The 23025-nt window shown below is 48.1% G+C and overlaps 1 protein-coding gene across 2 annotated transcripts in view; it reads left to right on the top strand.

The window, feature by feature from the left end:
- Window positions 1-23025, top strand: part of Osbpl10 (oxysterol binding protein like 10) — a 196812-nt gene that overhangs the window by 140949 nt on the left and 32838 nt on the right. For both annotated transcript variants that reach the window (XM_055601643.1, XM_055601642.1), the window contains one exon: window positions 2026-2180. In XM_055601643.1, the coding sequence (XP_055457618.1) occupies window positions 2026-2180 (155 nt within the window). The remainder of the gene's footprint in view (window positions 1-2025; window positions 2181-23025) is intronic.

A 23025-nucleotide genomic window follows, 5' to 3' on the forward strand; every position in this document is an offset into this window, starting at 1 on the left:
TGTGTGTGTGTGTGTGTGTGTGTGTGTGTGTGTGTGTGTGTGTGTGTGTTTGTGCGTGCAGCTCTGGTCTTTTCTTCTTTTAAGGATACTGATCCTGTTGGATGAAGGCCCTAGCTGATGATCTCATTCAACTTCAATTACTTCTGGGAAATTCTGACTTCAGACCTTGTTAGATTAGAGGTTAAGACATCAAAATATGAACGGGGTGGGGACACAAACCCATAGCAGACAGCAGTCAGCATGGGTGGGGGCCCTGGGTGACCTAAGTGAGACTAAACCACAAGACTGAGAACTCGCGCTGCGCTTTCCAGCATTCATTTGTCCATTCGCGTATGAATTCATTCATTTTCTAAAAGGTTCATGTGCACGAGTGTTTTGCCTGCGTGTGTATGTGTGTGTGGATCACTTGCATGGTATCCGTGGAAGCTAGAGGAGGAGTTTGTAGCCTCTGGAACAGGATGACAGATGACTGTGAATCACCACGTGCTGGGAACTGAACCCGTGTCCTTTGCAAAAGCAGTCAGTGCTCCTACCGTTTGAGCGGTCTCTCCAGCTTCGTTTGCTCTTTTTAAGGCAGGGCCTCATGTAGCAGGAGCCCTCACTCCTCCCACCCACTCCCCAGGCACTGGGGCTGCAGTTCCTGCTTCTCTGTGGCCGGTTTGAATTTTGTGACTGTTGAGAGGCTGTGAAGATTGCTCAGGTGGTATTTGCATCCCTGAATGTCTTTTAATGTTCATTCCTCGAGTGTCTGCTCCGCCCAATCACAGGTCCTCGGGGCAGCCAAGAAGTTTCCGTTTTACTTCAGTTGGGGCTTCAGCAGCAGGGTTATAGAGGCTACTGTATGTGTGAGAAGTATTGAGCACCGGCATCGAGAAGAGAAATGTTTACATAGAAATGCGCTTGGGTTGCATCGTACCACACTTAGCAGCTCACAGAGGTGGGGGGTTAAGGAGAGAGACCCGTTTTCACTGCTATCTTATTTCGGTCCACCAACCAGATTCTTTTAGGATGCTAAAGGTTTAGACCATTTCTAGATTTTTCTCTGAACAAGTTCAGAAAGCAAGCTGACAGAATGGCTCTGGGGATTGAGCACCTGAGACCAGAAGGACTGAGTGAGCCTCCCTCCCCCTCCAGCCTGGCTTTCCTCCATCGTTTATCCCTGCTCAAAGGTTGGGAACCAATCTCCGGGCTGGAAGTGAGCTGAGAGTGACCTGCTTATTCACCTTGCTAGATTGCTGTGGCTAAAAAAATCCACCTGTAATTACTCCTGTCTCTATTAATAAACTCCGAAAGAAATTCCGTGGTAATAATAATACTGTGAAAAGAGTATCGAAGGGGAAAATCTCCCCCTCACAGGGGGTTGAAGGGAGATCAGTAAAATGCTTTTAGCTTAGCAGGCTGCTATTTCTAAGAATTATTTCTGGCTAGAATGGACCAGGCATATTGGTCCTCTTACTATCCATTGCAGCTGGCCACATCTGGCACCAGGAGCAGCTTTTTGTGTCTACACTGTAAACATTTTTCCTGAACCGTGATTATTAAACAATAGGCCACATTTTCAGTAGCCTGTATCTGATAATATGACTTAGTCTTTAAGGTAAATATCATACAATATTTTTGAAAGCTAAAAGAAAAACAGCATTATCTGATGTTGGTAATTACATTGCTGGAGGTTGGGGGTGACTCTGGGTAAAGTGCTTGTCACACAGGCATGAGGAGTTAGGTTTGAGTTCAACAACCACGTAAAGAGCTGGGTGCCCCAGTATGCATCTGTAATACCAGCTCTGGGAAGATGGACACAGGTGGATGGGGGAGGGGAGGTGGACACAGGTGGATTTGGGGAGAGGTGGGCACAGGTAGATCCAGGGTAGGGGAAGATGACACAGATGGATGTGGGGGGAGGTGGACACAGGTGGATAAGGTGGGGAGGTAGACACAAGGTCTCCTCAGTAGGTACAGATGTTTCACAGGCTCTACGTGTTTGATTTGGAGGATCTCTGGCATCATTCTAGCTCTTTGTTTCAGAAACCATCCTGGGATGGCATGGGCCCATGTCACATTCCACAGACCAGCTGAAAAATGGGACCCTTGGCTCTTTGCCTTCGGCCAGTGCCAACATAACGTGGGCAATTCTACCGAACTCGGCTGAAGAGGAGCACATCTCACAGCCAGAGCCAGAGGTAAGCCGGAGGCCTTTCCTAGCACACCCGTTGCTTTGTTAGCACTTGTTCAGCAAGTGGGCGAGTGCATTTGTAGCATGCTCACTACTTTAGGAGGAGGCACATAGCAAAAGCAAGGATTCCCTGGAGTCAGAATCAGCTCCTTGCCTGCCTGGAACTCTCCCCTGTCCTTCTGTCTGGCAGCTACCCAGAGCCAGTTGCTATTCTACCATTGAGGAGCCTCCAATTTTGATTGAAATGAACCTCATTTTAACTTCAAGTGGGAGAAATTTTAACAGACCCTAAAAGTTTCTAAACGTGCCTCTTGGCTTGATGGGAGCATCATGCGGCTCCCCTGAATTATGGCTTCTCCATATGGTCCATGCTGGCCAGGCTCTTGCCTCCCACGCTTGACTCCTGCATGCCTCTGACAGGCCAGCGTGAGCCGTCCTCATTCGTGTTGTGCTCAGCAGGTTCAGGCTGCACGGGACCGCTGCCCTGCACAGGACAACCCCTGCAGATTCTGACCACCTGCCCTACCCTAGCGGGTTGCAGGGACTCTTCTGTCTTCCTGCCAGACACAGCTCTGGGCCCCCAATTCTGCCTCGGTGGCTACTGGAAGGAGCTGTGGTTCAACTGTGTCAACAATTAAATATGTATAGTCCTGACATAGAATATATTATAACTTGAGGTAATTTGAGTCAGGCTCAGGCCAATTTTAACCATTCTTAATCTCCATCAAAATAATTTTAGCCTGAAAACTTCAGAAGACTCACAGTAGGCATTTGGAAGGGGCAGGAGTCCTGGGAAGCTTTTGCCACAAAGAGAAAAACTAGCCTTGGTGAGCAGTTGCTGTTCCTCTCCGTGTCTGACCGCCTTCGGTAGCAATTTAGTGGTGTAGCTCCTACAAAGGCAGGAGCCACCTGCTAACGAATATCTCAGGCATGTCTTCAAGGAACCTGGGCAGGGTCTGGAGTAGGGATGTGAACTGGGGTCGGTGGCTCTGCGAGGACTTTCAGGCCGAGGCAGGCATGCAGCCTTGTGGGAGCTTCGTGTTGGTGACTGTGTTGGGAGCCCCGCATCCCCTTGAGGAGACTGGGTGGGCAAGTGTTTGAGGATGGTGCATAACTACAAGGACATTTTTAAAAAACACAAGGGGCCGGCCATGTTGATGCACACCTGTAGTCCTGATACCTGGGAGGCTGAAGCAGGAGGATCAACCTTGCCTACATAGTAAGTTCCCAGGCCAGCTTGAGCTACATAACACCTTTTCTCAAAGAGACAGACAGTATGCTAATTAAACCATTAAATAGCTTTAAAAAAAAAATAGAGCAATTAAGATGGCTCAGTGTGTAGAGGAATGTAAATTCAGAACATGGCTGTTCTGCCAAGATATCACATCCAAAGACCTTCTAGCTATGTGATCTGGCTGGAAAACAAACATGCCTTTAATCCAGGAGACAGAGACAAGCAGATCTCTGAGTTCTAGGCCAGCCTGGTACAGAGCAAATTTCAGGTAAAGAAAAGCTTAGGTCCAGGCATGGTGGTACACACCTTTAATCCCAAACAAGGAAGGTAAAGTTAGTTTGTAGAAGGAGGCACCCGTGTTTGAAAGTGATATTTAATTGAGTAGCAGAAATAGAGATGAATCAGAAAAAGATTTGACAAACTAGGATACACCCAACTTTCACAAGAGAGAAGAGGGAAGTTGCTTAAGGGCCAATAAGAGAGAGAAGGCAGGTTAATGGGGACAGTAATAGAGAGGATGCAGAGAGAGAATTCAAGTGAAGGCCAAATGAGCCAGAGAATGAGCAGTAGCTAGGAGATTAGAACAGATTGTTGAAGTTAGTTTAAGGCCAAGCAGAGTAATTCAGAGGCTGAGAGAGAAGCCAGATTGAATAAGTCAGCTGGGAGATGAGTTTGAACAGAACAGCTAAGTTGAAGCAGCCAGCCCAGAGCTCAGAAAGAACAGGAAAGGGTGAGCTTATTCAGCAGTAAGCCTCAGAGGCTGAAAGCATTCTAGGCCTGGGTTAGATTGTACAGAGGCCAGAAGCTTTCAGGACTAGGCCTACGTCAACAGAAAGAAGCAATGATCCTCCAAGATGACAGGTGAATAAAAGTTACTTTTGCATCAGTGGATAAAATTACTTTCTGTGCCTGACTGACAGCCTGAGTTTAACCCATGGAACCTGTGTAAGTGAAAGTGGAAGGAGAGGATTAACTCCACTTTGTCCTCTGACCTCCACATGCTCATGGTATTATACAGAACAACACATTGGAAAAGTCTGTAGATACATACAAACATACACACACACACACATACAGTTTCCTCCGTTCACCCAGGGGGGCAGTGTGTGTGCGCAAAGCTTTACTCCCCAGGGAAGCTGAGAGAGACCTTTGTGATCATTAACATTTTTATTTTTAAATTTAAAGTTACATTTGTTTATCATGTGAGAGAGGGAGAGAGAGGTTGTGGGTGTGAGCACACACGTGTGTAATTGCTGCAGTGCATAAGCGGAGGTCGGAGGACAATTTTGGGGAGTTATTTCCTTCCACCATGTGGGTCCTAGGGATTGACCTCGGGGCGTTAGGGTTGGCAGCAACCACTGAGCAATCTTTCTGGTCCCATGATCATTTGTTTTTACGTTCTCGTTCCCAGCAGCGTTCTCAGGCAAAGGATCACAGAGACTAGAGCCTAATAGATACAGGGGTGAGGAATAGGGGATCCACATTTTGTTGTGGGGTCCCCTGCAGTATTTCTTCTTCCTTTCCCAGGGAGCCGTGCTCTCCGCCTCCCACACAGAAGCTGGTCTGTTGTTTATATTTAAGGTTGTGGGCTGATTCACATCACCTGTCAGTGACATTGGCAGGACATAGTATACGCTGTTCATGCTCCCGGGAGCTGGGGACGTGATGTCCGCCACCAAGTCTGGTGACCTGATTCCGTCCCAGGACCCACAAGATGAGAGAGCCAACTCTTGCAAGTTGTACTCCAACCTCCACATGGACGAAACAGAATTTTTAAAACGATTAGATAAAGGATGTGTGTGTGTGAGAGAGTGTGCTCTCACTTGTGTGTGTGCTGGAGAAGGGAGACCAGAAGAGGGCGCCAGATCCCTGGAAGCCGGACTTAGAGGTGGTAGTGAGTCTCCTAACATGGGTGCTGGGAGTCAAACTCTGGGCTCCTGTGGGCGCAGCAAGTGCTCCTGCTGAGCTGTCTTTCCAGCCCCGCAGTAAACACACACACACACACACACACACACACACACACACACACACACACAGTACTAACTCTAAAGCTCTGCTTGAAAAAAGAAAACCTTTGGCCAGGAACATGGGAACAAGCTATTGATTTTTGGTTGTTGCTGTCACCTTCCTCCTTTTGTGAGAGCAATGTTAGACACCATCCAGTGACTCCTGGAGGCAGAGCGAGACTTAGAATGGTGGGCTGGCGTCATAGTGCGTTTTAGAGACGGGAGCATTGAAAGTCTCTTGTAAAGACTCCTTTATTTTTCCCCAGTGAGAGCCCTGGCGGATGATTCTCAAAATCCAAATGGCCGGTGGTTAGATAATAGTTTTCTTTTTGGAACACCATGCTTTCTCTCTCTCTCTCTCTCTCTCTCTCTTTTTCTTCTTACTGGTTGAAGCAGCTAGCAAAAACCATCCAATAGTTCTCCTGTTAAACGAAGTGAAATGTGGCCATTGCCTTCTCCTGTACGATCAGGAGAAACCAACTCCAGGAGAAATGGAGAAAGTTTCTCAAGGATAGACACCCCCTTGGTTCTTCATCTGTGCTGACGCAGAGAATGTAGTTACTTCCTTGAGTGGTCCCCATTGAAGAGCTAATTTAAGGGAATTAAATTAAAGGGAAGATAGTTCAGCCACTAAAGTGATTGTCACTCAGGCATGAGGGCCTGAGCTTGGGTCCCCAGCACTCAGGTAAAAGCCGGGCCTGGTAGTGCAGGTCTGTGTTTCCAGGGCTGGGGGGGAAGGCGGGAGGAGGCAAAGTCCAGCAAAAGACTGGCTCAGAAAAATAAGGTAGAAAGCAACAAGACGACGCCCCAACCCAGTCTCTGGTGTCTACATGTATTCGCACACAAGAGCACACACCCCAGGCTCCAGAACCGTGTTTAAGAATTGTAGTTTTCTGTGCATTAGCTTAGGGAAAGCATTTTCCTCTTTGCTGCTTTGGTCATTCATTCTGTCTTTCAGAGTCATAATTAGAATACAAAAGTATGCCCGTTTCCTCCACACACCATAAAACGACTTACACGTGGAGAAAACACATGTGTTTTCTTCTTTGATTTGTTCAGTGTGTGTTGGGGGGATGGGATGTATGTGTAAGGGTCAGAGGACAGTTTGTGGTAATCAGGTCTCTCCTACTACCATGTGCGTACAGGGATTTGAACTCAGGTCTTTAGGCGTTGTGGCAAGCACCCTGACCCTCTGAGCCATTGCACTGGCCCACACACACATTCTAAATTTAGTTGCTTAATTCCCAGCAGAAGCAAAGCTCAAAGAGCGGCATGTGTTGAATCCATGCTCTGGAAGGGAGTGTGGTAAGCTCTGATGTAGAATCCGTGATCCGCTGTGGCAGGAACTAACTGAATGTGACAGTGACGTGTTCTTTCATAATGAAATGAGTTAGGGTCCTGGTCTTATTAGTAGAACAAGTTTACGGCTTCATAACACTCTTTGAAATTCAGGTTTAGTTCTTAGAAGGCTTTATTCTGCCTCCTTTATCTAGGATCAGCGTGTTTTAGGACCAGCAGGCGATGCAGAGCTCCCTTGCCTTCCCTCTGTCTGCCGCTCAGCTTTCCCTGGTTGGATGTAAGGACACAGCTGTGCACCCCAGACAGGACCCAGACGGACTGAGGAAGTGATTCCATCCAGGCAACTAAGTGAACCAGATTTTATGGGGGCTACTTACAGAGCAATGGGGGAGGGGCTCCGTCATTGTCTCAGCTCCAGCCGGTCCTGCAGGGTGGTCCTACTGTGTGAAACCTCTTGTGCATGGCAAATTACTCCTTCAGCCTCTCTCTTCCCACATGCTACTGGGAGAAATCCCAGTTCCTTGGGGTCCGTTGTCTGGATAGTCTGATGGCTACAGGGAAGGGCATACGAATGTTTTTTAACCTACATATTAGGAATGTTACAAATTGAGCTGAAGGCTGGTGAAGTGGCTCAGCAGGTAAAAGTTGCATAAATCTGGTAACCTGAGGGAGTCTCAGAACCTGTGGTGGAAGGTGACAGGTGAGCCGTGGAAACTTCTCTCTGACCTCAGCACATGTGTCCACACTAACACATGCACAATAATAAGAAACAGCTAAAAATGTAAGTCTGGGCGTGGAGAGAGAGCTCAGTGGTTAGGAGCAGTTACTGCAAAACCATGAGGACCAAGTTTGAAGCCCAGCACTCTCACCTTTAGCCCAGTGCTGGGGTGAGTGGAAAACAAGGAACAGCTGGAGCTTGTGGCTTCCAGCCCAGCTGAAAAGAACACAAGCTGTAGTTTCAGGGAGAGATCCTGCCTCAAAGGAATATGGTGGAGAGTGATGAGGACACCTGACGCCTTCCACACGCAGACCTGCTATACTACTCACTCACACTAAAATAAGTCTTGAGTCCAATGAAAGCATTCTAAATTTAATTACTGCCTTTTTGTTAACAATTTCTCCTTTTGTTAACAATACTTGCTTTAATCTTGATAGTTTTATTCTCTATATAATTAGATATTTAAGATTTGACATTTATAATAAGATGTATACTATCTATCAGCAGTTAATATTGTTTAACAACTTTGTCATCCAATAGCAGAAAGAGACCATCTCAACGCTGATGAACTATATATTTCTTAGGAGGCAAAGGTCAGAAACCATGTAAAACTGCCTCTGCTTAGCAGGCCAGCCTTTTAAGTTTTAACCTTTGAATTTACACTTCTAAGTTTTCCAAGAAAAAAAAAAGTATTGTAGAAGTTTCTCTGAGAATTTGATGGAAATCATTTAGTAAAACTTTAATTACCTTTCACTGCAGAGAATTGGTGCTCTCTCCTGGGTAGGCTCGAGTGACACTGGTCTTTTCTGTTACATCCAGAGTCATACCAGAGTTGACCCAGCTTCCTCACGCTGCTGGTCAGGGTTGGCATCTTCTGTTACCCCGTCACAGAGAGGAATTATCACACGATGGAATGTAAAGATCTTTAGCAAACATATCCATTCATGATCTGAGGTGTATCGTAGCTTTAATGATAAAATCTTATTAATGGGGCTGGAGAAAATTCGGTGCCTGGAAGCAGTTGCTGCTTTTGTGGGGACCTGGGCCTCCCCAGCAACCACATCAGGCAGCTTTACAACCCCTGTCACGCCAGCTCCAGGAGACCTGGTGCCCTTTCTGGCCTCTGAAGGACAAGCACTCACATGTAAATACCCACACACAGACACACACACAGGCAGACATACACACACTTAAGAAATAAAGCTCTAAATGTTTATAATTAGAAGGATAAACATATTCTTAGAAACAGAAGCCCTATAGCAATAATCTGATAAAAGGATTAAAAAAAAAAAAAAAAGGTCTCACTGTGTATCCCTGGGTGCCATGGCACTGTGTAGACCAGGCTGGCATCAAACTCACAGAGATCCACCTGCCTCTGCCTCCCTGAGTGCTGGGATTAAAGGGGTGCTCTACCACAGCCAGCTCATGAAAGGATATCTAATGAACACCATTTTTAGGCATCTTGACTTTATTTCTATAATTATATATTGAGTTAACTTGTATCTCAGAAAACTCATTCTTGGCAATGTCTCTATATCAAGAAAATGTAACAAAGCAATTATAAAGATTCTTTGTGTTAGTTTTCCAAATGTATTTAAAATCATACATCTTGATTAGCATAAAACATTTTTATGTCTTGTTTTCTATTGCCCTTGAATACTAAGGGAAAATGTAAAATTTAATTTCTTTTTAGACTCTGTTTTAGAAGAAAATCCTTACCAAAATTTATGTAGCAAATAAAAAATTTTGTTACTTAACCAACTTTTATCGTATGCCTTAATGAATTCCATTTTGTGTAAACACTAACTGTTCTTTAAAGTCTTTATTTTAGATGTTTATTGTCCCTCTAGAGTACTTCCTTGAGAAGATCAGATATCCCTTAATGGTGTGTTCAGAACGTTTAATGTTCTATGAAGCACATTCAATGTGCTCAATATTTCATTTTAATAGATTTTAGGAAGCTAAGAGTATAGAAGTTTACATGGCAAGAAAGTACAGATCTATCATGTCTACGGAATGATAAGCCCAGATTATATTTATGACAAAGAAAAGTTAGGCCCCTCTGTTTCATTCATGCTTTGCTGTAAATTGTCTCCTGGGTTTTACACTGGCCTATCTAGGGCTGATGAGAGGAGTTAGTGGGCAAAAGGGTTTGCTCTCACGCCCCATGATCTGAGTTCAATCCCAGGTCATACATGGTAGAAGGAGAGAACAGATTCCAAAAAGTTGTCCTCTGACTTCTGCATGGCAACATTGTATGCCTGCGTACACACAAGAGAAATAAACAGATTTTTGGGTTGAGTATGGTGGTGGTACAGGCCTTTAATCCCAGCCCTTGGGAGGCAGAGGCAGATAATCTCTCTTGTGAGCTTGAGGCTAGCCTGGTCGATATAGTGATTTCCAGGCCAGCCAGTAAGACTCCTGTTGTAATTTTTTTAAGTTTTTAATAAAAAAAAAATGTAAGTGACTTCCCAGGTTCAGTAGTCATCTTTTTAACCCCTGCATTTCATTTAGGCTTGGGTGAGGTAAGGACCTTAAAGACCCATTTCTTTAGGATACAGAGTGAGGAGAAAAATGACTAAAATTTAAAATGTATATAAGCTTACATGTGCAGACACACACACAAAAATGTCTCAATAGACATGGCAATAATCGCATGTCAAAAACTCCAAAGCTGCGTGTCACCTTAAGTTAAGACTTACCTGGGCTCCAGAAGGAGACCTTATCTTAAAAAAATAAAATAAAATAAATCTGTATGCAATAAAATAGAGTCAGAAACACAGACTAATAGACTAACAACAAAATAACATGTAAGAACAATTATAAATGTCATAGTATACTTTTCAGGTCATGAAAGCACAAGTCAGCGTTCTCCCTGGGAGCCTCATGAGCTTGGTAGTTTCCATAGTTCCACACGGCTCCAAAACCATCTCAGATCGAAGTGCAGACAGACAGGCTCCCTGGGAACATTAGTCCCTCGATCTTAACCCACACAGTCTGTACGGCAAAGGTAAACAAGATGGTGATTCAAGTCTCAGACAGCAGAGGTAGTTTGTTCTCACATCAGCTGGTACAGCAGAGTGACAAGGTGAGTCCACGCGGCTGTCCCCAGCCTGGGATGGAGACATTGATTCGGACAAGCACTGGGAAGATGGCTCGGGAGATACAGTGCTTACCCTGCAAGCAGGAGGATCAGGCTCCTGTAATTCCAGCACTCAGCAGGCAGAGACTGGGCAGTCCTAAGGCAGACTGGCAGGCGAGCATCAAGCAGCTCTGGGTCTGGGGGCTGGAGAGATGGATCAGTGGTTAAGAGCCTGGCTGCTCCTACAGAGGACCCGGCTTCAATCCCCAGCACCCATGTGGTGACTCGTCGGTCCCTCTAGTTCCAGGGGATCCAGTGCCCTCTTCTGACCACCATGGGCACCCGATATGCTCAGGGTTCACAGACAAAACACACATGAAATAATTATTTTTAGTTGGAGAATAATTGAAGGAGACACGCAATATGTAGACCAAAGGAGTAAACTAGAAACTTTTGAAATTACAAAAGTGAACTAGAGTGTTCTTTATAGATAAGACCAGGTCAAAATGTAAAGGTCCCCGGCCCTTTCTTAGCCAGTTCACCGGCCCTTTCTTAGCCAGTTCACCAATAATGCATTATAACTAGTTTCATCTCCTGGTGGGAAACAGTGGAGGTCACAGAACAAATATAAAAGCCCGGTGGGCTACCAAGATTTTCCAAATATCTCATCTGCAGGGCCCGGTCACCACAGGGACCCTCTCAACCACTTTTCTCCCAGGTAGCCATGGTTCTTTGTGGAAATGGACAGGGCCAGAGTCACCGGAAGTGCTGGCTCACTGGAGCTGGGCCTCCAAATTAATCTGCCTACTCAAGCTTCCCTGTATTCCAGATGAAACTGGGGAACAGAATTTGGTGAACAAATATGGACTTGCTTATAGCTCGTGTCGGCCTTACAATTTACTTACTATACATTTTTCTTTAAATCAATGGTGTGTGTATGGGGGCAGGGTCATGCACGAGCATTTGGCATCCACAGAGGCCAGGGGTGCTCTTGGACTGGGGGCTACAGGTAGCATAAGGCACTGTGGGGGTGCTGGGAACTGAACTCGGGTCTTTTGGGAGGCAGCCAGCGCCGAGCCATCTCTCCAGCCTTACGGTTTATGGGACACTGTCAGCCAGAGGCCAGCAGACTCTTCAGAGAGACAGCTTATCTGGAGCTTGTGAGGAAGGCTGCTGGCACTCAGCCTCCCTTGTCTCCTCAACAGTCCCCACACTCTGAGTACTGAGGGGCACAGTCTTTTCGGATTTCACATGACTGCTCTGCCACCGCTCCTGACCCTGCCTGCTCTCTCCGCTTGGGTCCTCTTCACAATTAGGCGCCCCCTTTATCTATTCAGTTCAGCAAGTGAGGGGCTATCTTAGGGTCTATGTTTTTATAGTACTGGGGTTTGAATCCCAAGGCTTCGTATGTGCCTGGCAAATATTCTGCCTTTGAGCCTCACTTCAAAGCCCATATAGTTAACCTTCAAATATATCCCCAAAAGCCAGGCTGGTGATCTAAGCTCCTAATCTCAGCCACTCAGGAGGCAGAGACAGAATTGCGCCAGCCTGGGCTACAGAATGAGTTTAAGGCCAACATAAGAACTTAGTGGGAGCCTGTCTCAAAATAAAAAGACAAAGTAGCAAGCTACAATATAGCTCGGTGGTAGAGCATTTGTCAAGTGTGGGCAGGGCCCTGGGTTCGATCCCAAGACTGAAAATAAGGTGTTTTTTTTGTTTTGTTTTGTTTTTCCAAATCCTCCATGAATAATATAACAAGAAACAGTAAAGGACAGTGTTGCATTCATTTTGAGGAACAAATATCTGGTTCTGGGAGTAGCTCACATCTTAGCATTGGATCAGTAAAGACAGCACCATGCAGCCGAGGCTGGTCCTGAACTTGTATCTTCTGGTTCTGATGCCCATGTGTTGGAAGGTGATTCGTGAGCACTGCTGTATTATGCTGGGGCTTGGACCCAGGGCCTCACGCACACCAGGCAAACACTTTGCCCACGGAGTGGCACCAGCCCTGCAGGGATGATGGACAGTGTCTGGCAGCCCCTGGGTCTCTTCCCTCTCTTACCTGTAGGCATGGCTGCATTTCCCCTACGGCTTTGGAAGGTCCCTCTTCGTTTTCGCTCCACCCTCAAGGTCCTCTCCCTCTCTGCTCTCCCTTCTTCCTTCCTTTCCGTGTGGTGGCGATTCGTGCCCTCTTGGCCAGGCGTTGCTTTTACAAAGAGGAATGAGGTGTGACCTGGCTGGTGGATGTCTGGGAGACGTATATGGAGTTTGGCACCAGGTCAAGGGCATCTTTGGGGAGTGTCCATCATGTCACCTGTCTGCGCTCCCACCCCGGGCGACAGTGTGGCTTTGTGATGTAAGTACTGGGAACACAGTCCCCTTGGGTTTTGTCAATTGTGAGCTATAGCCTTATGAAAAGCCAGCATTGAGGGGAACAGTTTCGGCTCCCTGGCCGCAGCGCCCAGAGGATTAAGTGCCCTGACGCTGGTGAATGAAAAGGGCTTTTAAGCTGCCTACTGCTGTGTGTGCTGGTCCCCTTCTCCATTCTCCTCCGAATCATCCCTGTGGCCTCGAACACGCCCGTGACCCAGACGTGAAGCACTGAAGAGACTGTAGAGATGTGGTAGGCGACATTTACTGTGTTGTTCGGTGCCCTTACCCAACCCTCCCTGTCCGGCCCCCAGTGTCACAATGCCTTCTCCTCATCGGCCTAGACCTGCCAGGTTGCAGCAGCAGAGAGGAGCCTCACAGCAGCTGGGCAGCTCACGCTTTATTTGTCCGTGGTGAATAAGTGCTCCGGAGTGATTTATGTGCTGGCGCTTGTGACGTTCACTCTGAAGATGGAAAGTCAGCACTCAGCAATTTATGATCTTGGGGAAAGAACATTATGGAAGGAAGGAGCCAAGTATTTTTCGCCTGTACTGTAGGCTTTGCCTGATTCGATCAGCGGATGCCTGCGTTCAACCCCCTTTGCAGTTTGAATTGCATTCTGGAGCCTTGCAAGAGTTCTCTGGGTGCTAAATCATAATTATAAGTTTCGGGGTTGGTGGCACTGAAGTGGCTGGGAGCAACTAGGAAGGAAGAGAAGTAAGTGTGTGTGTGTGTGTGTGTGGACTGTGAGAGGGAATATTCTGAGTTCCAGTGGATGTTGCTCAGGACATGTGAAAATAGTACCGTGACAGCCACTTCTTATTTTCAATCACATCTAGTGATTTTGTGTGTGTGCGCATGTTTCGGAGTGGGTGTGTGCCACAGCACACGAATGGGGGTCAGTGGACGACGTGTGGAACTCGGTTGCCTCCTCCCACCTCATGGATCCCTGGGGTTGAACTCGGGTTGCCAGGCTTGGCAGCAAGTGCCTGCTCCTGCTGAGCCATCGGACCCACCCCAGCATGGCCACTGTCCTGGGCCAGCAGCGTCAGCCGCCGATCCCGTCCCCACCTCCTCAGGACCACCTCACTCGGCATAGCTAGGGCTGAGCTGGGGGTGGGCTCTGTGAGGAGAGTGTTATGGGGCCTGAGGATGCTCTGTCACCCCGGCTCCTCCTTTCTCTGGTGTGTATCCACTCCAGCCCCCTACTCCTGGGTCCCGTCTTCAGTTTCCCACCATGTATGAGGGTTTGAGAACATGTGTGTGGAGCTCAGAAGACAGCCTCAGGAGTCATCCTCTGGCTGCTGTTCACCTTCCTTTTTGAGACAGCATCTCTCACTGGCCTTGAGCTCACCTGGTAGACTAGGCCAGCCAGCCAGGGAGCCCCAGGGAAGCCCTGCCTCCATCTCCCCAGCACGAGGAGCACTTTGCCAACTGAGGTGTCCCTCCCTGGCCCTGGCTTCTGTGCCCTTTCTCTTCGTCAACTCTCGTAGTCCTAACTAGAAGCCTCGTCACGAATATGGATAGGATGGCAGAAGTCAGCTACCCAAAGAAAAGGGAATTCCAAAACTCGGGTGGAAATGGCACTCGCCTGAGCCCTTAAGGCCATGGAGGGCCCCGTCATACTGCCCCAAATCCCTGTCACACCTTCCTCCATCCTCTCAGAACTGGTACCCCCCAAAAAGAACGAGAAAGGGGCATGTGGTTTCTGTAGTTATTTTAAAATTTAATTCCACCTGAGGGCATGTGTGCGCATGCACACATGCACACACACACACACACACATACACACACACACACACACACACACACACACACACACACACATACACAGGCAGGGGGAGCAATGGGGGGTAATGTCATATTTGGCTGGGAAGATGGCTCAGCCGGAAGAGCACTTGCCACCAAGCTCCCTAGAGCCCACATGTGGAAGGATAGAGCCAGCTTCCACCAAAGGTATAAAATCGCAACTCGTTATTGTAAAGCTATTTTTTCCCTGGAAATAGATTCACGCAGGAACGAGCCTGTTTTTGGAAAAAGTATCTTAAACTCCAGATAATCTGCGTTCCAGTTGTGAGTGTCCCAGAATACAGTTTGAAATGCATCGGCTTTTGGGGATGTGTGCTGTTCTCATGCTGGTCTATGCGGTTGCATGTGTGTGCAGCCATGTGTGTATGTGGGTCCACAGACTGGCATCTAGGCCAACCCCATTCACGCTTGCCTAGGAATGTGATATGTGGCCACAGCACTAATTCTCCATCATGAGGTCCTGTATTTCCAGGGATGCTCTGAGGGTCCGGCACCCACCAGGAAATCAGCCTTATTAAAACTGTTGTTTGGCCTCCCCGCCTTGTCCCTGTTTGTGGATTCTAAGCGGGCTGGAGAACTGAGTGCTGCTATACACTGTTCTGGGGTTCCTGGGGCTCAGTGGTCTAACTGGCATTAGGCAGTGCCACCTGCCGTCTGTGTAGTGGGGTGAGCTTCCTCAAAGGGCTTCTGTCCCAGCTTCATTCCATTGCTTTGATAAAACACGACAGCCAAGAGCAGCTTGGGGAAGAAAGGGTTTATCTGGCTTACTCTCCCAGTCTATCCCTGAGGGAGAGTTCAAGGCAGCAACCTAAAGCAGAAACCTCGGAGGAACGCTGCTCGCTGGCTTGCCCACAGGCGCGTGCGCAGCTAGCGTCTCTATACAGGCGAGCGCTGTGTGCCCAGGGGACAGTGCTCCCCACTGTCGACTGTGCCCTCCTACATTAGTTAAGACAAGATGCTTCCTCACAGGCCAACGTTCTCGGGACATCTGGGGTGTACTGACAGTTCATGCTAACGAGGACAGCTTCCTTTACTAACATAGGCCAACACGGTTCCTCCAGCAGGGCTTATTCAGTTGCCATAAAGGTGCTTTGGTTTCCCTTGCCTTGCTGGCTTTTCTAACGAGGTCTAAGATTCAGCCGCCCTCTCTCCCATCAGGCCAGTGAGTGGCGCAGGCCTAGTGTGTGGCCCAAGCTGGATTTCACAGAATGTGTCAGGTGGGGGCAACTGAAGAACCCTGGAGTGTAAAGAAATGAACTTTTAAGTGACTTGCATGGATGGTGTCTCCCTGGCTTTTTCAGTCCCCCTTAGGGCCCTTGGCTTGTGACCACTCCATGGGTCTCTGGAGCTAGGTTGCTTTGCTTCAGCAATCCTGCCTCCCTCCTCCCTACCTTTTTGGTTCCAGGTGTCCTGTAGTCATGCCGACCTCAAACTTGGACCTGAAGTTGACCTTGAATTTATCTCCCTGTCAGTAGAGCACTACCAGGCCTGGCTTACGAAGTGCTGGGGTTCGAACCCAGGGCTTCTTGTATGCTAGGCAAACAAGCCACGCCTGCAGCTCTTCCCTCTTTCATCTGCAACTCTGATTCCCCAGCGCTTTGTAACCCAAAATCTACCCCAGTCTGGCTTAGGGCACACAGATACCCAAAGCCTCTTCCAGGGTGCAAAGTGGCCTCTTGCTCACATTAACGTTCTGTGCCAGCAAAGCCAGAATCAACTCTGGTCAGAGAGGAGCCTGTCAGTAAAATTCTCCCCTGAGGAAAGGAGTCAGCTCAGCTGGAAGAAGGAAACAGCTCTGATTCTTTTTTTTTTTTCTTTTTCTTTTTAAAACACGGTGAAGCTCCTTTTAACGCTGTCTGTCTTCGGTCTGCTATTGCTTGCCCCTCCCCCCAACAACCCCTTCCCCCGAGAGCCTCAGCATTAACTTAGACATAGCACTGTAGTTATAACTGTCTTTGACATTTCATACTGTCTGCAGTTGGTGGTGGGAAGGGAGGATTTCTAAAACTCCTGCAAGGCCTTGAGCTGTAGCTCAGCTAATAGGGGGCTGGCCTAGCATCCATGAAGTCCTGGATTGGATCCCAGCACTTCATAACTGGGCGTGGTGGGCTGTGCCTGTCAGCTTACCTCTGCAGAGGTGGAGATGGGAGGATCAGAAGTTCGGCACCATCCATGACTACATAATGAGGTGGAGAGCAGCCTGGGCTATTAACCACGCTAACTGACTCTAGCATGGAGTCTGTAGGGAGTCAGGAATAAAAACCCACCGTTGGGAGCCGCCTTTGTAATGTTACCTCTAGAAGTGGCTGCTCTGTGACTCTCCTGGGAGAGGAAACAAGAAACCCAACACACTAACATTTGTTCCTTTTTAAAGCCTATAGATAATGGCTTGTGGCTTCTTGGTTTAAAAAAAAAAAAATGATAAAGTCTTACTATGTTGCCCTGGCTGGGCTGGAACTTTCTATATTGACCAGGCTGTCTAACGTATGAACTCTGCCTCTGCCTCCCAAAAGCTGAGATGAAAGGCGTGTGCCACCACACCCAGTTTTCCCACCCTTGTGGCCTTTTAACAGTGTATGCTAGCTCTCTTCCCATGTCTTTTTATTCTGTGCTCATCTGTGCAGCTACAAAGCTTTCCTTGGTCAATAGCTTCCTGACTCGTGGAGTTACGGCTCTCACTTTACTGAACCTTGAGTGAGTTAATCCAGCCCCAGGAGATTTGTGTGTCCAGTTTTCCCTGACATCAGCCGTTCTCATGCGCTCACATGCACACTCACCCAAGTCTTTCTCCCACAAGGAAACTTTCTAGCAACAGAACACAAGCAACACACACAAGGATTCGCTCAATAGCATGTTGTTCTGAGTTGAAATGGGTGCTGCCCAGGACTGTGGCAGGGCTTCTGCGCTCCTCACCCTTGCCACCGGAGAACAAGCATCAAATCTGGGAGGCGTAGGCAGGAGGATTGCTGGGAGTTTGAGACCAGTCTTAACTACAGATTGAGACCCTCTCTCAAAACAAAACATATGACAAACAATAGCAAAAATGCTGTCCCCTCCAAAAACAATGCATAGGAGCTCACTTCGTTACTGTCTTCTCGGGGAGGGGGAGAATGTTTTCATAATTATAAATAAAGTTTTAAGCCTACTTTCACATGTTTATTAGCCATTTGACTTTGTTTCCTAGCTTTTTTTCTTAAATGTGTTTTTGAATGAACTATTTAAAAGTAGTGAAAACCAAAGATAACAATTTATAGCTAGTCTGCAAACAGCACGCTAGCTCTTTAATGTTTGTTTATTCGTTCATTAACTGTAAGCCTCATGGAGCCCTGGCCGAAGGCCGTGTCTTTCAACGCCTCTTCACTCTTTCCCACTGGGTTGTCTGTTACACTTCTGGCACATATCTTTCTAAGAACTCTAACTGCTTTCAAAGTCATTTGATTGTGTGTTTGTGTTTTGCTTGCACATATGGCTGTGGGCTGTGTACATGCCTGGTGCTAGGGAGGTCAGAGGGGGCGTCAGATGCCCTAGAACTGGACAGCCAGGTTGGGCTGGGAATTGAGCCCAGGTCCTCTGGAAAAGCTGCAAGTGCGCTTGACCACGGAGCTCTCTCTCCACCCGCTCTTTAGCTCTTTTAATGTTTTAAAATCAAATTTACCATAACCGTGTACATGTGTTGTATGTGTGTGCGCGGCACACTGGGGAGGTCTGTCCTCTCTCTCTACCACATAGATTTCAGGAATTGAGCTTGGGTGGGCAGGTTTGCGTGGCAAGTGCTTTTTCTAGCAGGCATCTCCTCCTTGCCCCATAACTGTTTCATACACCAAGCCTGGAAATTTGTGGTGGGGCAGACCAGTGTGTCCTCTGTACCTAGGGTTTGCTTGTCCATAAAGATCGGAACCGACGATCCTGAGGATCATAGTCACCTCTGAGATTTTGTGTGACAATCCGGAGATGGATGGCGTTGAAAGCCGGCTCTCCTTGCAGCCCTGTATAAATTGACTTGACTTCAAGTTAGGCTCCAGAGTTTTCTGTGTCTCTGTCTGGGAGCAGGAAACCAAAAAGACCCATGTGGGCTGGCAGGCGTTGGGCATGGCAGCTGTTCTGTGTGGACGTATGACAGCATGGGACTCCACCACTGAGATGCTTGTGTCCAGATTCTGTCCATGCCTAAGAGAACCGTGCTGTCCTATTCCTTGCTCAGAAGCAGGTAGCGACTGTTGAGACAGCATTTGCAGAGACACTGTTTGGACCTTACATCTTCATCCAGGGTCTGATGCTGTTTTAAATGAAGCTTCATGCAGTTTGCCAGGTTAAAAAAAATAGTAGTTTCTAGTGTGTGTGTGTGTTAGATTCCCTGGAGCCAGAGTTACAGGCAGTTGTGAGCTTCGGGGCATGAGTTCTGGGAAGCAACTTGGGTGCTCTAAACCCCTTAGCTGTCTCTGCAGAACCTGGATTACGTTTAGACCTTAACATCTTTGGCCTTCCTTCTGAGCCAAGGGTTTTAAATTCCTGCCTTTTGATGGTTCAGATTGCCGCTGGAGTTACTGAGGATGGTTAGAGCAGTCTCACAGATTCCCCCTCAAGTTTTTATTGAGTGAAGCATTTGAGAGCAGGGCAGAGCGGAGCATGGGCATGTGCCAGTTTTTAAAGCGAGAACCTAGCAGGCCTCATTTGGGTGTTAGGGCAATGGGTAGCATGAAAAAAAAAATAGGAATCACTTAACTCTCTTACATCCTTTGTTCAGTTCACATATGGCTAAAAGGGCAGAGAAACCCTCTGAATATTCTCATCATGGGTGCCTAGAAAAATATACGCATATGATGCAAATTAAAAAGCAGAGAAAATGCCTGCGTTTGAGCCAAACTGCTGAATGGAGTTAAAGATTGGAGTCACAATGGCCATTACTGGTGTTTCCTAGCTCTGGGATCAGGAGCTACGGTTGTTTTGTGTAAAGTTTCCTTCCTTCCTTCCTTCCTTCCTTCCTTCCTTCCTTCCTTCCTTCCTTCCTCCCTCCCTTCCTCCCTCCCTCCCTCCCTCCCTCCCTCCCTTCCTCCCTCCCTCCCTCCATCTGCAAAACCCTGGAGCCAGGGAGCTCTGGGTGAGGCTCAGTGGGCAAAGTGCTTGTTGTGCAAGCACAGGGCCTGAGTTCAGAGCCACAGCCCCATGCAGAAAGCTGAGTGTGGCAGTGTGTACCTGTAACCCTAGTCCTGGGGAGTCAGAGATAGGTAGGTCCCCAGGGTGGGGGAGGCCCCCTGGGCATCCATCTCTGTAAAATGTTAAGCTTCAGGTTTAGTGTGAGAGACCCTGCCTCAAAAAATAAGGTGGAGAGTGTAAGATACTTGACATCTCCTTCAAGCCTCCACCTGTGCACAGGTGAGCACAGGTGTGTGTGTGCGTACACACACACACACACACACACACACACACTCACACGCCTATCTTCTCTCCAGTGCTTTTTTTTTTTTGGTTTGTTACCATTTCTGGAACTCTAGATGAGCAATTGGAGCAGGAGGCTTGCCAAAAGTTCAAGGCCAGTTTGGGCTACAGTAGTTAAGTTCCAGACCAGCCTGGGCTACATGCATAGCAAGACTCCTTCTCAAGAAAAAAGGAAGAGAAGGAGAGAAGGAGGGCGAGAAGGAGGCAGAGAAGGGAAAGACAGGCTGACTGGGTCTGGTTACAGCATGGTCATCTTTAAATGCACGGTCCCCTGAGCTTAGTCTCCCCCTGCCTGGGGCAAGCATTCCCTGCACTAGGCAGGAAGCAGGGCACAGCACCTGGCCATCCCCCCCACCTCTTGAAGCAGAATTCAGTGACTTGATCTTGCCCCTCTGAGGCTGCACAGCCACTGAGCATGCGTTATGTAGCCCTTCGTGGTGGCTTTGGCCTGGGAGAACATTACCAGCGAAGGCGTCCTAAGGGGACCTTCTTGTTTCATTATTCACCGCACTGTCCCATCTCTGTTGACCTGAAGAGCAGGAGATGCCATGTGGCTTTTAACGACCGTAAATCCTAACTGTTGTGTGGCGTGCATGGGTGATGCTTATTTCCCTGTACCAGTCCTCACTTTGCACTGGGAAGGTCTGGTGGGAATTTCCAGCTGAAAGGCAGAAAGGACTGGAATGCACAGGTTAGATTAGCCAGCTGGAGTAGCTGAAAAAAACCAACCAAACAAACAAACAAAAACTTCCCAGTTGCTTGTCCAATAAGACTGCTTTCTTCATCTGTTCTGGGGTCAAGTGAAATTTCTAGAACCTGGTCTAATGTCAAGGAAACAGACTTGGGTGCCTGTGGGGGAAGTGTCTTTCTGACTGGCCTTAGGGTGCAGCACAAGTCCTGAAGGTCACCTGGGACTGGGTTTGGACTATCACCTCTGCCACACCCTTAATTTGAGACCAGGATTAGGGAGCCTGAAGCCTTTGTCCGTGACACCTCCAGCCCTGGGACCTGGGGCCAGAATCTCCTTCCTGCTCTTCTGAACAGGCTCTGCTAGAGTGGGGCGGGGCTGCTGTGCTCTGCCGCACACTGGAGGTGGTTTTGTAAGGTGAAAAGTTCGAGGCTCCATATTAATGTCAGTGTCGCTCTTCTCACTGACAAGCACACTCCCAATGACTCAGATTTACATATAAAGTGATAACATCTGTCAGAACCCACAGAACTGTGTGCCGAGATCTGTCCGAAGCACCAGGAACAGAACACGAAATTGTGCTTCCGTAGAAGAGTGAAAACTCAGAGCAAACATGGCTCTCACAGAGCCCAGGGGTCTAGGTGAAGACGCACTTGAGCTCCTGAGTCTCCTGCCCCTACTTCCAGGGTGCTGAGCTTCCTAGAGCCGCCAGGCCCAGCTTGACCTTCCGCTGTCAGTTCCTCATGGCCTGGGGGTCATGTAATGCTCGCTCCTCCCTGCCTACAGAGCTTTGCATCCTGCCCACTCCTGGTCCTGCCTGCTTTAGCATTCACACCCATAGCTGCATGATTTGCGGGTGAAGTGGAGCAGGCAATTCAGCAGTTAGCAAGAGAGTGGATTCTGAAAGAATGGCACACCCAGCCTTTAACCCCACAGTCTGATGCCTACCTCCTGAAGGAAGGCACCTCCCGTGGGCAGGATTGGAAGGAGTCTGTCACCTAGCCCAAGGCAGAGGTCAGATCCTTCTTTCGGCTGTGGCTGAAGAAAGCCAGCGCTGTTTTCTATGCACCCTTGATTGCCACCCAGCTGGTCCCGTGTGAAGTCTGAGGCCTGGCTCCTTTTGGCTAGTTTTCATGACCCAAACTACTTCACGCCAGCTTATTTCTCGGGTGGGGCACTTGTAAAATCACCTCTGTTTGGGATTTCAATTTGTAGTCCCTAGAAGCTAGCTATGTGTGTGACCAGGAAGTTAAGACCATTGAGCTGGGCGAGGCAGCAGCCCCAGGTCCCCCCCCCCCCCAGCTGAGCTGTGGGGCTCCCCTATGATTGTTCCCACTCGGCATCATGATAAAGGTGCTGATCCTACAGAGAAACAAAGGGTGGCTGAGCAGACCGTAAAACTCTAATCAGTAGACTCAGTGGTGTCTAAGGCAGTGCTTCTCAACCTGTGGGTCACGACCCCCTTAGAGGTTAAAAGACCCTTTCAGAGGGGTCCCCAGAGACCATCGGGAAAACACAGCTATTTATATTACCATTTAAAGCAGCAAAATTGCAGTTATGAAGTAGCGATGAAAATAATGTTATGGTTGGGGGTCACCACAACCTGAGGGACCGTATTAAGGGGTACAGCCCGGGGAAGGTTGAGTGCTGTTCTAGAGATCTCGTGTGGTAGCCACTGGCCACCTGTGGCTACTGAGATCTCAAAATGTGGCTCATGCCCCCGTGAAACTGAAGGGTTTTTTAAAAAGCATTTTATTACATTTTTCTTATTTTGCGTGTGTGAGAGCAGAAGGGCACATGCCGCGGTACGGAAGTGGAGGTCACAGAGTAGCTCCTGGGGGTCAGTTTTCTCCTTCCATCAGGTAGGTTCTGCAGATTGATCTCAGGTTGTCAGGCTTAGCAGTGCCTGGGGAGGCATCCTGCCTGCCTTTGTGTGTGTGTGTGTGTGTGTGTGTGTGTGTGTGTGTGTGTGTGTGTGTGTAGGATTGAATTCAGGGCCTTCCGAATTCACCCTACCAGCAAGCCACATTTCCAGCTTCAAAAAGACTGAGAATTAGTTCTGTGGCAAAGTGCTTGCCCAGCATGGACAAGATTCTGTGTTCAATCTGCAGTATTGCTATATGTGTATAGAAGCTCCTGCTTGTGTGCTTGCGTGCACATACGCACACACACACACACACACACACACACACACACACACACACACACAC

Source organism: Psammomys obesus, unplaced genomic scaffold (genome assembly GCF_907164565.1).
Source record: "Psammomys obesus unplaced genomic scaffold, mPsaObe1.curated_primary_1811, whole genome shotgun sequence".
NCBI lineage: Eukaryota > Metazoa > Chordata > Mammalia > Rodentia > Muridae > Psammomys > Psammomys obesus.